At 42.5% G+C, this 16,942-nt stretch overlaps 1 protein-coding gene across 1 annotated transcript in view; it reads right to left on the reverse strand.

Moving 5' to 3' along the window:
- Positions 1 to 16,942, reverse strand: part of CLMN (calmin) — an 83,876-nt gene that overhangs the window by 23,994 nt on the left and 42,940 nt on the right. Inside the window, exons 2-4 of the mRNA XM_075282443.1 lie at positions 6,196 to 6,257; positions 1,248 to 1,343; positions 710 to 793 (exon numbers count right to left, since the gene is read on the reverse strand). Of these exons, the coding sequence (XP_075138544.1) occupies positions 710 to 793; positions 1,248 to 1,343; positions 6,196 to 6,257 (242 nt within the window). The remainder of the gene's footprint in view (positions 1 to 709; positions 794 to 1,247; positions 1,344 to 6,195; positions 6,258 to 16,942) is intronic.

Below are 16,942 nucleotides of genomic sequence, written 5' to 3' on the forward strand. Positions count from 1 at the left end.
TGTCCCCAAGTAACTGCCTCTGTTATTCTCCAGAGCTGCGCTGAATATACTTCTGATAATGGTTATATGTACATATATTACATTATTTATCCTGTACTGATCCTGACTCATATCCTGTATTATATTCCAGAGCTGCATCCATTATACTGCTGGTGTACATCCTGTGTACATACGTTAGATTACATGTCATGTACTGATCCTGTATTATACTCCAGAGCTGCACTCATTATTCTGCTGATCAAGTCACTGTGTACATACATCACATTACTTATCCTGTACTGATCCTGTATTATACTCCAGAGCTGCACTCCTTTGTCTGCTGGTGCAGTCACTGTGTACATACATCACATTACTTATCCTATACTGATCCTGTATTATACTCCAGAGCTGCACTCCTTATTCTGCTGGTCAAGTCATTATGTATATACATCACATTACTTATCCTGTACTGATCCTGTATTATACTCCAGAGCTGCACTCCTTTGTCTGCTGGTGCAGTCACTGTGTACATACATCACATTACTTATCCTATACTGATCCTGTATTATACTCCAGAGCTGCACTCCTTATTCTGCTGGTCAAGTCATTATGTATATACATCACATTACTTATTATCCTGTATTATACTCCGGAGCTGCACTTGCTGTTCTCCAGCTTTAGAGCTAAATCCAGGCATCCAGCAAAGGATAATGGTAAATCCAGTACTTACATTACTGTCTTCCAAAAACTTCAATGCTTTGGCTATGTTGTTCAGGCGGAAAATCCGATGAGTTGATGACTTGTATTCTTGGAGCTGAAAAGCATATCAGACAGCCATATCAGACAATGTTGCTCCTGGGAAAGGTGCTACATGAAGATGATACAATGCTATGAGCTTTCAACTACATTTACATTCCAGTAGTGAGATCCCTAATTCTAGTCTAGTCTGAATATTTCCATTTACCAATCATAAGCAGAATTTGATATATAAGGTCACTATAAAGAAGTGAATATGGTACTGGCTCAAATTTGATGCAACTCTGCTAACTGAAGTGAATGGGGTTGCACTGTGACCCCCGATGTTGGTGTGATCGAGTGTAGTTGCTAGATCTTTTTGTCACGGCAACATCGGAGTCACATTTCAACCTCATTCACTTGCATTAGTGTAGGTGGGACAAGGAGACAGTGATCTTTCGTTGCACAACAAGAGCAGTCACCAAAATCACCATAGTACCCCAGTCTTATCCCCAATATCTCTGACCACTCACCAGACTTTGTCCCGTCAGCACTCCCAGTAGCGCCATCAGGATTTTTCCATCTTGGATATCAACAAACAGATCTTTAACCTCGAGAGGAGGACTGCACTGTATGAACAATGGAGACAGGGTTACCCATGTCATTATAATACAGGCATTGCAGAATTATACTGTTACATATTTCATCTGTTTTGGATGTAGATTTGACCTCTAAATCCTTTCCTAAATCTGCATAATTGGAGACTCTCTATTTCCAACTGGCATTCTGGTTTTGTCCTTACAAATAAGACAGTATTCATGAGACACAGTTTGCCAGGTTCTATCGCCGTGTCTTTTTAGCAATGCCCTATGCACACTCAAATCTGACCCCTTTGTTGTCCATAGAAGCTTCTTAGAACTGTCCGCCTCTTTACTTTTCTGTTTCACTTATCTGTGGATGACACCGACAACTGTACCAGTAGAGCAAGTGCATAGCTTCTACCTGAGGTGGCAGATTGAAAGTGATCATGGCCCCTTGGTATTAAAGACCATGTGCCATCTGACAACTGCTATGGCCATAATGCTGTTTGACGTTTTGAAGATCCTACACTTAAATTGGCCTGTGGGCCTCTGTCCAAATGTTTAGGTCCACCTCTGGCCACTAGCAGTTGCAACAGGTTACACAGAGGGAGAAGTACCAATAAGGGATCTAATTCCAGGGGGCCCATAGACCACTGTGCTGTATAAGATAACCCATTATAAAACCTGCACAGTAAACCTGTAATACAGAGAGATCTCATACATACTATAAAATACAATATGGCAGAATGTTGTATGAGCACTAGGTATATGGAGGGTCTTGGTGCAGATATTGCCTTAGAGGCAACTTTTGCCTCTGTCCCATAGACATATAATGGGTACACAGACTGGATCATGTGGCTTGAGGTACAGTAATCTCAAGTAGTCATCAGCTCTTACTCAGAATTGTCAAGTGCTTTCTTTTCCTTCAAAATTTCTCCAAGAAGCTGATAAAAACTTTAGTGGAAGTGACTTAAGAGCCTCACTATTGACTTAATGTCTTAATCAGCCTTTTCCTCCTTTGATGACAAATTCCCTTTAATGTTGACGGAATAAATCATCTTCTTTTCTGGCATCCGGCTTTATTTCACTGAGTATAAGAAAACAGCCCCGGGCTGGGCCACACTACTGGCGCAAGGTTTGTGTCTCTAAATAGAATATACAGAAAAGGACACAAATGCCCAAAAAGCAGAGCTCTGACCTTTGACCCTCGTCATGGAATATTCTATGCCCCCCCCCCCCCATCGGCTTGGTTTATTGTCTTAAATAGGTTTTAAGTTCCTTGATGATGTGCTGACCCTTTAATGGCTCTCCTGTATATTATTCTACTACGTATTTTTTTGTGTCATTTCGCATCCTGAAGTATTTCTTATTACAGAACAGGATTTGCTAACATTCTGCTTACACTGGGCTCACATCTACGTCAGAGTCTCCATTGGTCTTTTTTCTCTGCTGCTTTCAGTTTTAAAATGGAAGAAACCCAACAGACACCCCCCCCCCCCCATTAGCCTTGAATGATTGAGAGCTTGGCACTAGGGTGGACCTGAACCAAGCATCAGGTAAAAAAAAATCCTTGGTTAGCTAAACACATCGGCAGCATATATCCTTCTCCTGCCCTGATAGTTTGTTACTTTATATCAGTGCAGGTAAGGACATGTTCACATCTGCACTGATCAATTCCATTGTTCTGCGCTGTCATGGGAAGTGTTGGACAAACCCCAAATGATTTCAAAATGAGTACGGCAAATTCTGCACCAAAATCCACATGTACATGTTTAAAAAGCTGCATCAAAATCCATGCCAGTGTGTAGAGTATATATGTGGATTTCAGCGCAGATATTCTGCATATAAATCCTCACTGCGATCACAGATATGATCACCGCCAAAAAAAGTTTTAACCTGGAGTCTAGGTTGTTTAGCTCAAGACTGTCCAAGACTTGATATAAGCGCAACAAACACTCCCATGTTATAAGTATTTGGCCTTTATGGATTTTCAGCCTCTAGCTGTAAGAAGAATGTCTCCATTCACAGAATGCAGGCAGAGATCTTACAAATGGTAAGAAATTGAAACATAAAGGGGTAGACTTCTCAAAACTCTTTTATCAACCAATCACAGCATAGCTTCTATAGAAACTTTATAGATGAAAGCTATGCTGTGATTGGTTGTTAAAGGCAACAAAGACAGTTCAAGGCTGTTTTGAGAAATCTGTTACAAAGTCTACTAGAACTTTTCATTATGCAATGACTAAGTTTTATTTACATAAGACTGGACAGCCCCTTTAAGACAGGGGTTAATCTGCTCCTTTAGTCATTCATCATAATACAACGGCGGTTTATTACACACCTACTAATGTTTTCCTTACATTTGGCATAAATTCCGGGATATACCTGTGCGCCTGTGATGTAAACAGTTATAACATATGACACCATCACAGCCGCAGATATGTCAACATTCTCACATATCCCAGGCCCCCGCTGACATGGTCGGTTTATCACTTTAAATACTGCAGCTTTTAATGTGATCAATCACTGTCCGCTGGCGCAGAGCGTGGCCTCCGATAATGTCCTGTGACACTCATGTAAACACTGAGTAAATGAGTCTTAGTACAGAGTCCACGCAGATGACACAGTCCAGGAGGCCATGGTCTGTATCCTTGTGCAGGAGAGAAAGCTATTAGTGAATATGACAGTCCGCAGATCACAAGCTCCATTCACAGGAACACTGGAAAACGTGTTACAACTTTAAAAGTCTTCCAGGTGCATGTTGCCTGTCAAGAAACATGCTTCTGGGAAAGCTGGGTGTCAACCAATATGGCCTGCCATTACAACTGGTGATTGTCCTTCGTCTTTGATAGGCTCAAGAGCCTGGAACCTGGGTGACAACCGTGGCCACCACAAAATGTTGTCACCCGCCTTCTCTAGAGTCCTGAATGGCAATTATTTTTTGTTATACACCGACACAGAAACAGAGAAAGGAAATAATAATATACATTCAGGACTCCATAAATAACTGGTAAATTGTGCCAAAACTGTTAAAAATTATGAGAGGCGACAAATCTGCCCAAAAATTTGCAACTGTTCTCAGCACTTCGACAAATTTGAAAAGTGAAAAGCAACGTGGGAGTCGTGTCAAAAAGATGAAATTGCAGATTTCAGCCTTAAAAAGGCTAAAGTGTTTAGTCCAAGATGCATCAGATTTATCAAAGGGTTTTTCCAGCCCCTGAAGGATTTTTCACTAAGTGATCCGTGGGTACCCCATAATGCCAGAACAGTGGATCTATACGCGGTCCAAGTGTGGACTTCCATAGGAGAACAAAAGTATGTGGATGTATAGGAAAAGTCCCATATACTGCACTGTTAGACTGTAACATGACTTCTCATCATGACTGGGTCAAGGTGGCGGTTTTAGCATCTGCATTGACAGAGAACTGAAACACAATGTAATAAACACCCCTGTGGATTACAACTTGCGGGTCTCCAACTTCAGTATCACAGTAGTTACAATAATAGATTGGCCACAGTCGGAGACCTCAGACTGAACACCACTGAACAAGTGCAGTGTTGGTATATTAGCACTAGCGGCCATAGGAACTCATACACCCCACAAACCTACAGCTGCTTCGTTTCTTCCAGCACAGGTCCCGGGGCGTTATTAACTCCTTCAACCTTTTAACAACCTGTCCCAATGGAATTCTGAACGGATGCTCAATGCTTCTTTATGTTCCATTTCATCACCACGGCCAAGAGAAGCAAAGGATTTTTGGCTCTGGCCGATCCCCAGTGTAGAAGTTCCAATAAATGATTTCACTTGACAGCTGAAGGGTACCAGAGGTGAGGGGGGAGGGGCACCAGGCTATGCATTGAGTAAAAAAAAAAGTTTAGATTTTTTTTGGTATCCAAACAAAACAAGGTTTGTGCCTGCAATGTTCCTGAGACGTCACGGGCCTGGTATGGGAAAAGGAGCAGAGCAAAGTGTTTCTGCATGATCTAATTATCATCCATTCACTAATGGCTTTTACAGAAGCCAAATACTTCATAAAACCTCTGACAGCCTTCAGCAACAGGTAGACACAGCGCACAGGCCTGCTCACCGTAAGGCCTCAAACCTCCAAGCTCTATGAGGCGGGGAAGCCTAGGAAAGGGTTTGCTCCTAAAGGACAACTCATCCAGTGTATGATTTATACAGTAAAGCCATCAGCGTTCATTCTAAGAGAATAGGGTCACATAAAGAATGTAAAAATTCATAAAATTTTTGAGTTTTTAAACCAAATCTTGATGTAGCCATAAGATGAAATAGGGCCTCTACTGGACAATATAGAAAGAAGATCCAGCACTTCCCGACGTCTTAAAAACTTCCAATCTTTATTTTCAATACATTAAAATTGAAACATGGCAACCATCATAGGGTGAAAAAAAATATATGGCTACGCGTTTCGGGACACATCTGGTCCCTTCCTCATGGCATACTACAATGATATTCAATGATATTACAGCCGGATGAGTCCACCAGCTTCCGTGCACACCGACTCAGGACTTAAGGACATTGAGAGGGGTGAGCTGAAAAAACTTAATTCCTTTTTTGTACTCTACTGGACAATGGTTGTACTCCCATTACAACCAAAGCTGCATTGAATATTCTATGTGGAATCTTTTCTAGAATACAAAATATTATACGTCATTTTAGAAGATTTTGCTTTAAAGCTATGTATCAGAAAAGAGTCTTGTATTTGTATTGTATTTGTATTAAGAGCAGATGTAATATTTGTAGCAGACACTAACACAATATCACTGAGTGCACAACAGCAGGACACTGAACCAGCTAGGACTGCAGAGGTCACGTATACCAAGGGTATATTTGCCCCCCCCCCCCCCCCCCCTGGCTCTACGTCGGGGTGTTTCTTACCTTCTCTAGGTGCAGGTTTATCCATCGGGTGAACGTTCTCTTCTGCACATTCTCTCGTTCAACTGGTAATACAAAAAGATATGATGAATCAGATTTATTCTATATTAGGTTTACACACACTGTTGATCAACAAATTTTTCTACATATTGTTAGCATTATGTATTACACCCAACTTCTCCAAGTGCCTAAATTACATATTTGATTAGACATGTATTAAACCACCTACCTTGCAGTATATCTAATTAAATTACATTTTCAGGACTTCCAGGAAAGTTGGGGACAACCTTAGATGTGGCTTTAATGGTAAACAGCAATGTGAGTTGGTCACCCAGCTTTCCCAGAAACAGATAGATAAAACAATTACATGAGATTTCTAATACCTGGAAAGCTTATATTTACTGGTTTGCACTGACTGAGGCTGCAGAACATCACAGTTAAGGGATAATACTCTGCTTATCCCAGGGTCCTGTGCTCTGGTCTTAGTCACATAGAGGTGATGAATATAGTTTAAAAGCTGGGTCCTCATACATCCGTAGCATTCATTACGCAATGATGTCATCGCCTCTCTTAAGTAGGGGTGTCAGAGACGCAGCTGGAATCACGCCGTCTAGCCGCCAGTGCGGAAAACCTCTTTCCTTCCTATAAATCACATTATAGTCCAGGATGTAGATACAGGTTCCACTGGGCACTGTAAACTGCACATCGCTAGGCCGTAGGATAAGTCTCAGGCCCTTGCTTCACCCAGCTCGTCGTCACTTTTATAGGGAATTTACAAATAAGTTACATTATGTGAAGAATACAATGTAACAACTGAAATGGAAGCCTCCAATATACAGTATCATGAGATAAAGGTAAGCCTAAAACAGGCTAATATGGAAAAATATCTACAACTGCAGCTAATACAGAGGGGTCTGTGGCTGGGGCTATTAGGGAATATTCATATGACGCAGATTTAGTGCAGGAATTTCCTAGACAATCCCATGTATTTGAATGGACCTTGCAGAGATGAATTCACCTGCTGCAGAAACAACCCCATTCACAACATGTATGAAACAGGTTTTTAGCTGCAGAAATGCTAGGCTGGGGTCAGGATGGGCATACTCGCAGCGGGTTCGCAGCCACATAACCACTGGCACCTATCCTACTGTAATGTACAACAGCAGCAGTAACTCATTCACATGCTGCAAAAACACAAAAAATCAAGCTGGCATGTGCAGTGGATTTTCAATAGGTGTCATCATAAAAACTACCTGATTTTTGCCATTTTTTGCAGCATTGATTTTTAGGAAAACACGTGATACATTTCCAGAACTGAAATTCAGCATCATGTCTGCCCCAGTGACACCAGACTAATGGGGTCATCTATATCTAGGGATATTATGGAAGGGATTTGTGGCTGTCATGGAGGCATTTCAAACTGGGGCAATTAAAGGGACATTAGTGGCTGGGGTTATTATAAATCTGGGGTCATCTACAGCTAAGGAACTTGAGGTGTAGCAGGGACAATATTGGGGTTGTATCTAGTTTACTGATGGTACACACGTACTCTGCAAGCGGAGCAGTGCACTAGTGAGTAGAGTGAGGTGGTTGCCTAGCAGGAGCCGGTGTAAATGGCACAAGCAGATCCCCACTTTGTGGACGTCTGAAGTGGAGATCCAGCCGCACTACTCATTATTAGGCCTGAGTAAAGATTTAAGGCCATGTTCACATGAATGTCAAAAATGTCCATGGAAAAGATGTTTTTAAAACACTCAGACAAACTGTCTTTGTTGCCCATAGCAACCAATCACAGCACGGCTTTAATTTTTTTAGGGTAGAACACAAAATAAAAATTTCGCCGTGACTGGTTGCAATGGGCAACTAAGCCAGTCTTATATCTATTTTGTCTACTAGTATTTTGGAATAGAAAATGTTGCACATACAGGACTTTATATAAAACCTGCAAACATAATGGCGACTCAATAAATCTGACTTTCTATACCTGATCTGGTATATATGCTCATACGTGTCTGTGCTCAGGAGGCAGCAGCCATCAGGACTGACTTGCTAGGCAGGAAAGAGTTAAGCACAATTAAAGAGGCCACTCTAGAACAGACCTGTGGGGTTTCCTACCCAGAATCTCATGAGTTTCTGTTCTTGACCCTGTGTTATGAGCGTCTCCAAGGAAATCAACACAGCGGAAATCTCCTCATGAAGATGAACAAACTGATAATGTGTTTTCATTTGAAACCAAATTGGTTCATGTCGCGGCACAACCTAATATAGTGAATTGTGTCAGCAATGTCAGCACCTGAATATACGGGCTTAAAGGGATACACACACCTCTGCAATATTAGACAACGGCTGCGTTACAAAAGGGAATATACACTTCCCTTAACACTATGGGGGTGAACTCCAGTATCTTCCTAAATAATAGCAATTTCCCAATAAATGTCTTTTCTCTTAATATGGGATGCCAATCTTACATACTAGGTCATGTGATTGGGGCAAATCTATGGGATCCACATGTTAGAGTTGGTTCATGTGTTCACAACTAACTACCCTTTATAATCATGTGCCATTTATAATACTGAGATCTTCTGAGGTGGTTGAGAAGCCTTTGGGCCCTCTCAGGCTCCAGGGCCAGGCGTAACCTATGTCTACATCTACTCTAACGTAACTACACCTCTGCACTGGGCCACAGGATGGTTTTTGTGACCACTGTCCCCTTTTATTGCAGGGGTTGGGGGTGGATGCATTCTCTTTGTACATAATTCACATCACTGTTACGCTATGTTCACATATGTGCTGGGATGTCACTTATTCTGGTCTGTTCAAAGATCAAAAGAACAGAAAAAGGGTCCATCTGAAAACAGAAATAATGACACAAGTGTATCCCAAGGGACTCTATGGACTATAATGGGATCAGTCACATGTCCATTTTTTTTTTTTAATGAAATTCACGGGCAAAAAAGCCCGTCAATTTCATATGGTTCTGTGTCAGACAGATGCCCAGCGCAGATCTGAACGTTGCCTTATATGCTTAAAGGTTATCGGTACATAGTGAGCAAAACATTAGTTCAATTCCAATAATGGCCACCAGGTGTCAGTGCATTAAGTGGTTTTCATCTCTTATGATACTGATGTCTTATACTTAGGATAGAGCATTAATATCAAATCGATGTTCAAAAAAAGCACCGTGGTCTGTTCACCACCTACCAAACATAGCCCCAAACATTGTATAACAGTTGTGCTTGGCATTGAAGCAGTGACGTAACTAGGAATGGCGGGGCCCCATGGTGAACTTTTGACATGGGGCCCCCTCCAAGAGGGGTACATGGGCGTGCAGGCTGTTTGTGAATAAGAGGGTGACGTGGGTTGCAGGGTGTGTTTAAGCAAGAGGGGAAATGGGGGTGCAAGCTGTGTGCAAGCAAGAGGGTGATCTGGAGGTCACACACAGCCTGCCCCTGCTTAGGTGCAGTAATAAAGGCAGCAATTGCTGACTTTACTACTATTAAAAAATGGACTGTGGAGGAGGCAGCTCCTCTCCATCTTCACGCAGCCTCCGGCGCTGCAGTAAATAGGGCCCGTTACATGCTGGAGTTACACCAGCAGGTAATGACCTATTTTTTTTTAAGAAAAATTTGCAGTGGTAGCAGCTGTCACCGGACCCCCTAGTGTCCCGGGCCCTGTGGCAGCTGCCTCCGCTGCTACCACGGTAGTTACGCACCTGCATTGAAGCTTTGTTCCATGAAAATGCAGGCATCGCTGGCCAGAGAAGAGAAAGCAGCACTTTATCAGAAGTAGGAAACCCTTATAGGCTAAGGTCCCATGTAGTGGGCCGCAGCAAAAATCATTCTGGGAAAAAGCGTGGCAGCAACATATCACAGTTTTTCCTGCAGCGCTTTTCACAAAAAGTCCACAGAGGTTTCCCCTAGTGGAAAAAAAGCTAGCAGAACCCATTGAAATCAATGGGAGGCTTTTTTTTCCACGTGGAGAATTCCACACCAAATTCCTCACCATTTTCTTCCATGTGAATGCACCCTAAGGGTAAGTTCACACAGAGATTTTTGGTCAAGATTTTGAGGCCGTATCCGCCTCAAAATCCTGACCAAAAAGACAGCTCCCATTGAAATCAATGGGAGCCGATCAGGTGTTTTTTCCGGGAGCTGGAAGAAAGCGAGATGCTCATTCTTCAGGCCGAGTCGCCTCACCCATTCATTTGGGCCTAATCCAGGGCGGAGTGTGTGGCTGGATGCCGGTACTTGAGGCGGACCAAAAAACTCCGTATGAACTTTGCCTAAAGCAGCCATGTTTTCTAATCCTGCACAGCCCCTTTAAGACTGATATACAAAACGACAGTCTTAATAATTCTGGCCAACTATGTATATGTAGCAAAACCAAGCTGTCGGTAGAATAACACTATGTGGTTTTACCGCTTCTGAACCTTCTGTGGATATTAAACTACTGGTTACAGATCATGTAAAATCCATAACTCCCTGTTTAGCTTTGCCATACCTGTATTTACCCCTCAATAGTCCCCTATAGCTGTAGGACGGTGCACACTTCCGTCTCAAAAACAGCGAAACCAAAGCTGGTGTTTGTGTAAAAGTGACAATGGTTCGGTGTAAATACAGTTATTTGATCTGTAGAGGGTGAGATACATAAGGGTGATAGGGGAGAGGGTTCTGCTTGACTACAGAGAAGAGATTTGGTTTCTGTCGTGACCATCTTTTTATCAATACACTTATTACATATGGAGTAGAAAACTGCTATATGATCTACTAGTGCAAAATATCATAGATTTGATGGTGCAATCCATGATTTGGAGTTACCTGAGATTTTCTTCTCCAGTCAAGTCTAAAGCTAAATTCAGAATACTACTAGTTTACTGTTACCATGAAAAAACTTAAAGCAGCATAAATTTGGTTTTATAAAACATGCAGGCCCATAGGGGGTCATGGATCTCATGAGTTTAGTTACTTTGCTAACCAACCCATTATTTGCGAGATTAGTGGTGGTCCACAGGATAGCACTCTTATGACATATCAAATGGTAGAAAGCTCCTTTAAATACAGGTAACTATTGCAGAGTGTCAGAAACAGGGAGGACTGGGAGTGCCCTGCGTGATAAGCATTACAGCTTGGGAAGTGTTTGCACCCACAATACCAGCCCATGTTGACACTAGACAACTCCAGACAATGGAAGCTTTCATTCCCTACACAAGGACACTGTGTAGCTGTCACTGATCACCTATGACCGCAGCACGCTGCTGACCCTGCCTTAAAGTACAGCTCTACCCGCCTTGTGAGACTTGCATACCAGCCTGGCACAGTTACACCTTTTGTTCCTGTGATTCCTCAGGACTGAACTAGGACAGAATTGTTTCTATAGGAATAAACAATGACACAGACCTATGAAGGGGTGGCCATATCAGATGTGCAGTGTCCTGTAGTGAGGCGACCCAACACCACCTAAATGGTTAAGGCTAAAGCCCCACGTAGGCAGGTGCAGCTGAAAAACGCTGTGTAAGATTGTGACGGAAACATTTTTTTCTGCACAGTTTTTTAAAGAAAGTCCTCAGCATTTTCCTCTGTGGATTTTCTGCTTCTATTATACCTATACAGAAAATGCAAGGGTTTTCGTAGGTATAAATGACATGCTGCGATTTGCAAAAACCCTTGTTTTTGAAATTGCAGCATTTCTGTTGTGGATATTTTTCCTAATGTGTGGATGGCCAAATCACATAGTTTTCGCTATCTGTGGTCCCGGCCTAAAGGAGTTTTCCAGCTTTACGTAGATATATCTTATTCACTGTGCAATGACAACTTCTGCAACTTTCTAGTAGACTATGTTTTTCATTTAAAGTTACAGCTAGGGCTTTGTTAGAGTATGTTCACATGGCAGAAAATGAAGAGGAATTCCTCTTAATTTTCTGCCGCTGGCATTTTTGCCCATGACCAGATATGATGAAGTGTATTGGCATTCCATTGCAGCTTCCCACTGCTTATTAGGCCCAGATGAATGGGCCTAATAAGCAGGAGGTCATAAACCGCGGACTTCGTGACTGAGTCAGTCATGGAATCCACGGAAAGATCGAGCAGGAAGCTTCTGTTTTCCGCATCCTGCTGCAATCTCTTCCTCCCATTCAAAACAATGGAAAGTAGATTCCAGGCGGAATCTGCCACAGATTCGGTGGTGAAATCAGACTCCAAATCCATGGCAAATTCTGCTAAATGAACATACCCTTATACTTGCATCCAGTGTACACATTTCTCAGAGCGTTAAAACACCAACAGCAAAACCTTGCCCCTGTCCATGTTGCATTTTACCTGCACTGACAGATTAAGGGGAGCATTTTCTATTCCCTCTCTGCCCGAGAACGGATAGGAATAGTTGTTTCACATCTTTGGCACATGCACCTTTTTTGTGGTAAAGATTCATTCCCTATCTCTTTCTGCATCCCGCTCAACAATTTTTATTAAACTGGGAAGAGCGAAGACAAGACCAAGGCCCTGTACTACAATAGAAAAAGTTTCTTACTGGCACAGATAAGTTTTGACACCCTGCAGCGCGCCTGTATTATTAAGAGGCCATAGATTATTAATAATTCAGGTGCAGTTAGCATCAGCAAGGGCATGGATGAAGACTGGAATACAGAATGCTAGTCTTACAAAATTTCCCCATTTATATTTAAAAGGTTTTGCCCCAAAAGCAAGTTATTCCCCAGTTATAGTGCCAGAGATAGCCAAGTGCTGAGATCAGAGAGGACTGCTTAGTACGGCTGTAGAGAACCCTCAGCTGTTGGAAGTATTATGTCTATACACATTTTCAACTAAACAATAGTGTAGGCTTTAAAGGGGCTCTATCATTGGGAAAAGTCATTTTTAACTAATCACATCCACAGCCTTTAGAAAGGCTATTCCATACCTACCTTTAGTATGTAAATTGCCTCAGTGGTTTTTGAATAAGTCCATTTTTATTCATATGCTAATTATACTGGTGCACGATGCATCGTGCACCCTCTTTGCAATTGTTTCCTATGGCACAGACTACTGCTGCTGCTGATGATCACTCAGCTTCCTGTTTGCACACACACATAGGAGATAATAGCAGGGCCGAGTGCTGCTGGGAACTTCCTGTGCTGGCCGGAAGCTCATTAGCATATGAATAAAAATGGACTTATTCAGAAACCACTGAGGCAATTTACATACTAAAGTTAGGTGTGGAATAGACTTTCTAAAGGCTATGCAAGGATGTGATTAGTTAAAAATGACTTTTCCCAATGATAGAGCCCCTTTAATGACCTTTTTGGAAATCTGGGTAACAGGCAGAAATAGTCACCTAGCATTTCTGGCTCCCTGAATGGCAAATACCCATTGTTAGAATTCAGTATGAGATGTAATATGGCATACTTGAGCAGATTTCATGTTTTGGAATCTACAGTCTTTTAGAAGGAATGGGGCAATAATGGTATCCAGCTTTTACTCAGCTTTCCTAGAGTCAGATACACTCTTTTTGTTTATTTTAAGGCAAAAAATACTTGTTCACCATTCCATTAATAATCCTGGTTATATAATGGAGGCTCTACCCACATCTTTCACCCCACAGACAGTCCACCTGGTGCAGAGAAGTCTGATTAGTTCAGGCGCTACGCCGCTTCCAACCTCCGATATTACGGTAACATTAGTAACATGAACTTCCCACAAATGTGTTTCCATTTCATGGATGGAGTATTAGAAGCCAACAGGGAATATCACGCTGTAATATTTTATGTCCCACACATTGCACAGTGCATGGCAGCGCCATACCAGAGGAACCTGCTTTTGGAGATGGCAGTAAACTTTATGGCAAGAAAAATCTCATAAAGTAGGAAAAATATATACAGACGACAATGCCTTAAGTGCCCATCGGTGCCCGCAGTACTCAGAGGACCACACAATGTTATTATGATTCTTAGAAATGGCTCATATGAGTAGTGATCACCCGAAGCAGCCAACCATTCAGGGGGTGAAGTAGTGTTTATGATGGCGGACCATATAGAGACTGAAGCTGGAGCAATATCAACTTTTATAATCCAGCACTACATAAAAGCCAGACGATGCCCGCCATGATCCATTAATTACCTCCATCCAATGCCATAAATATTCTGTAAAGCAGATTGGAGAATCTGCCCTGAAAAATCTTACTTCATACATTTCTAACCTGCCCGTATAGAGCCCAGAAATCATAAAATGTACAAAAAAGGAGGCATGTGCCAAATACATGCCCTACATAAGCCAAGGAATCCTGTGTCACCTCTACTATAATAAACCAACTGTGCAAATACAGAGAAGAGTGAGGCAGTATTATAGTAGTTATATCCTTGTACATATGGAGTATTACTATGGTAGTTATATTCTTGTACATAGGAGGCAGTATTAGGCCGGGTTCACACGGAGTTACGTGCCGCGAGATTTGGCACGTAGACGCCGCGTGACCCTTTGCGTGCCGTACACGCTCCCATTCATTTCAATGGGAGCGGGGAGCGTATGCGCCGCGCTAGTTTGCGGCCGTGAATAAATGCACGGCCGCAAACTAGCGCGGCGCATACGCTCCCCGCTCCCATTGAAATGAATGGGAGCGTGTACGGCACGCAAAGGGTCACGCGGCGTCTACGTGCCAAATCTCGCGGCACGTAACTCCGTGTGAACCCGGCCTTATAGTAGTTATATCCTTGTACATATGGAGTATTACTATGGTAGTTATATTCTTGTACATAGGAGACAGTATTATAGTAGTTATATCCTTGTACACATGGAGTATTATTATAATAGTTATATTCTTGTACATAGGAGAAGAATTATAGTAGTTGTATTATTGTACATAGAAGACAGTACATTGTAGTTAAATTCTTGCACATGGGGTGCAGTCAGGATTGGACTGGCCCCCCAGGTTACCGGTGAATCCCTCGGTGGACCCGTTACCTTAGAGAGCCCCAACAGACCCCCACTGCTTTTTTTTTTTTTAAAGGCAGTGGAGCTCCAGTAATGGCCCCTATTAACTTACATTCATTTTCAGGGACCATTGAAGGCTGAAGCTTAGATGCAAGTGATGCAGCCATTAAACCTGTGGCCCACAAGCTATGTCGGAAAAGGGGTGAGTATGGTTACTAACCTGTCGGCACTCCGGCCCCTCCCCCTCCTTCCTGCTCTGGGCACATGACATCATAACAGTGTCCCAGAGCAAGAAGGACTGTGGACCAGACAAATAAGTACTGACCTAATACTGCTATAAGGGGGACCAATGAAGAGGCCACTGTATGTCCCATGGTGGTGCTTCGTTTCTGGAAATCCTGTGCCTCTTGTGACTAACTGGTCTTAGCGATCACGAGGCACAGGACTCCCAGCAAGAACGAGTTGGCATTCGAATAAATGGACACTGTCAGTGGACAACTCTTCGCCCCCCACATATATTGCTCTAATTGCTGGACAACCTATTTAAAGATGTAGCTACAGGTAATGTTAACAATTCCAGGAGCCATGCTGCTCACTTGCAATACAGAATGTAGCAGTGGGTTTAGGTAGTGCAGGGTTGCACATCGTATGGTGGGTGAGCAGCATGGCATTGTTATTACCTATAGCTGCACTATCTCAGGAAGCTGATCTGCAGGTGTCCCAGTGGTGGACTCCTAAAAACAATTCCACTAGTGGGCCCTAGACATTCCAGTCCAACACTGGGTGCATTATTGTAGTAGTTATATTCTTGTATATAGAGGCCAGTATTATAGTAAGTATACTCTTGTACATAGAGGGCATTTTTATAGTAGTTTTATCTTTGTACATAGGGAGCAGTATTATAGTTAATAAATAGTTACATTTTTGTACACATGAGGCAACATTATAATACTTATATTCTTGCACATGGGGCAGTATTGTAATATTATATTCTTGTACATAGGTACAGTATTATGGTAGCTTTGGTCTTGTATATAAAGGCATAAATATGTATTTTCTCTCTGTGTGCCACCTAAACAAATGATCATTTAGAATTTGCCTTTGTCATTTGTGAGAATACAATGAGCTGTTTCTATATATGACACAGTCCCTTTCTGACTCAGAGTCCCAGCTGCATGTGATGACATCATGACACCGATATTCCAATATGAGTACATTGTTTGTCTGGGGTTTCCATATAAAGTCTTATATATCTGTCACAATGTGTCCCTAGTGAATTGGAGAAATAACTACGGTGGACACTGCACTGCTGATAAGGTGCCCGGTGACCCTGAACGCCATGTGTTTATGAAGCATGTCCTGTAATGAAGTCTATGCTGTAGATGATCAGTTGGTGACAATGTTAATATAGCCACCACACTACTTATTTCCTTAGGTGGACCCCTTTAGCACAGTCACCTCCAGAACTGCACTTCCGATTCTGCTGGAGTCCAGTAACCAAAGAGCAGTGTATTGTGGGAGCTTAGATGGCAGTTGAACATCTACAAGGTTATTTTGCTACTGTAGTTCACTTGGCCCCAGCATTCCATGTAGAAACAGTAATAATGTGAACACCACTCTAGAGGCTGCGTACTACTACCATATGGGAATGTTGCAGGCTGCCACTGTGATACTGCATGATAGCAGCTGACAAGCTGCCACATATACACACACTCAGGGGAGGATCCAGGGCCGGGCAAGCCGGGCACCGGGGCCCCGCTGGGCCCGGACCTAACAAAACAGTTCCGGTCAGCTGGACGTATGTCTCGATTTCAACTCATCGGCGTACTACA

The sequence above is a fragment of the Leptodactylus fuscus genome, chromosome 7, assembly GCF_031893055.1.
Source record: "Leptodactylus fuscus isolate aLepFus1 chromosome 7, aLepFus1.hap2, whole genome shotgun sequence".
Classification (NCBI taxonomy): domain Eukaryota; kingdom Metazoa; phylum Chordata; class Amphibia; order Anura; family Leptodactylidae; genus Leptodactylus; species Leptodactylus fuscus.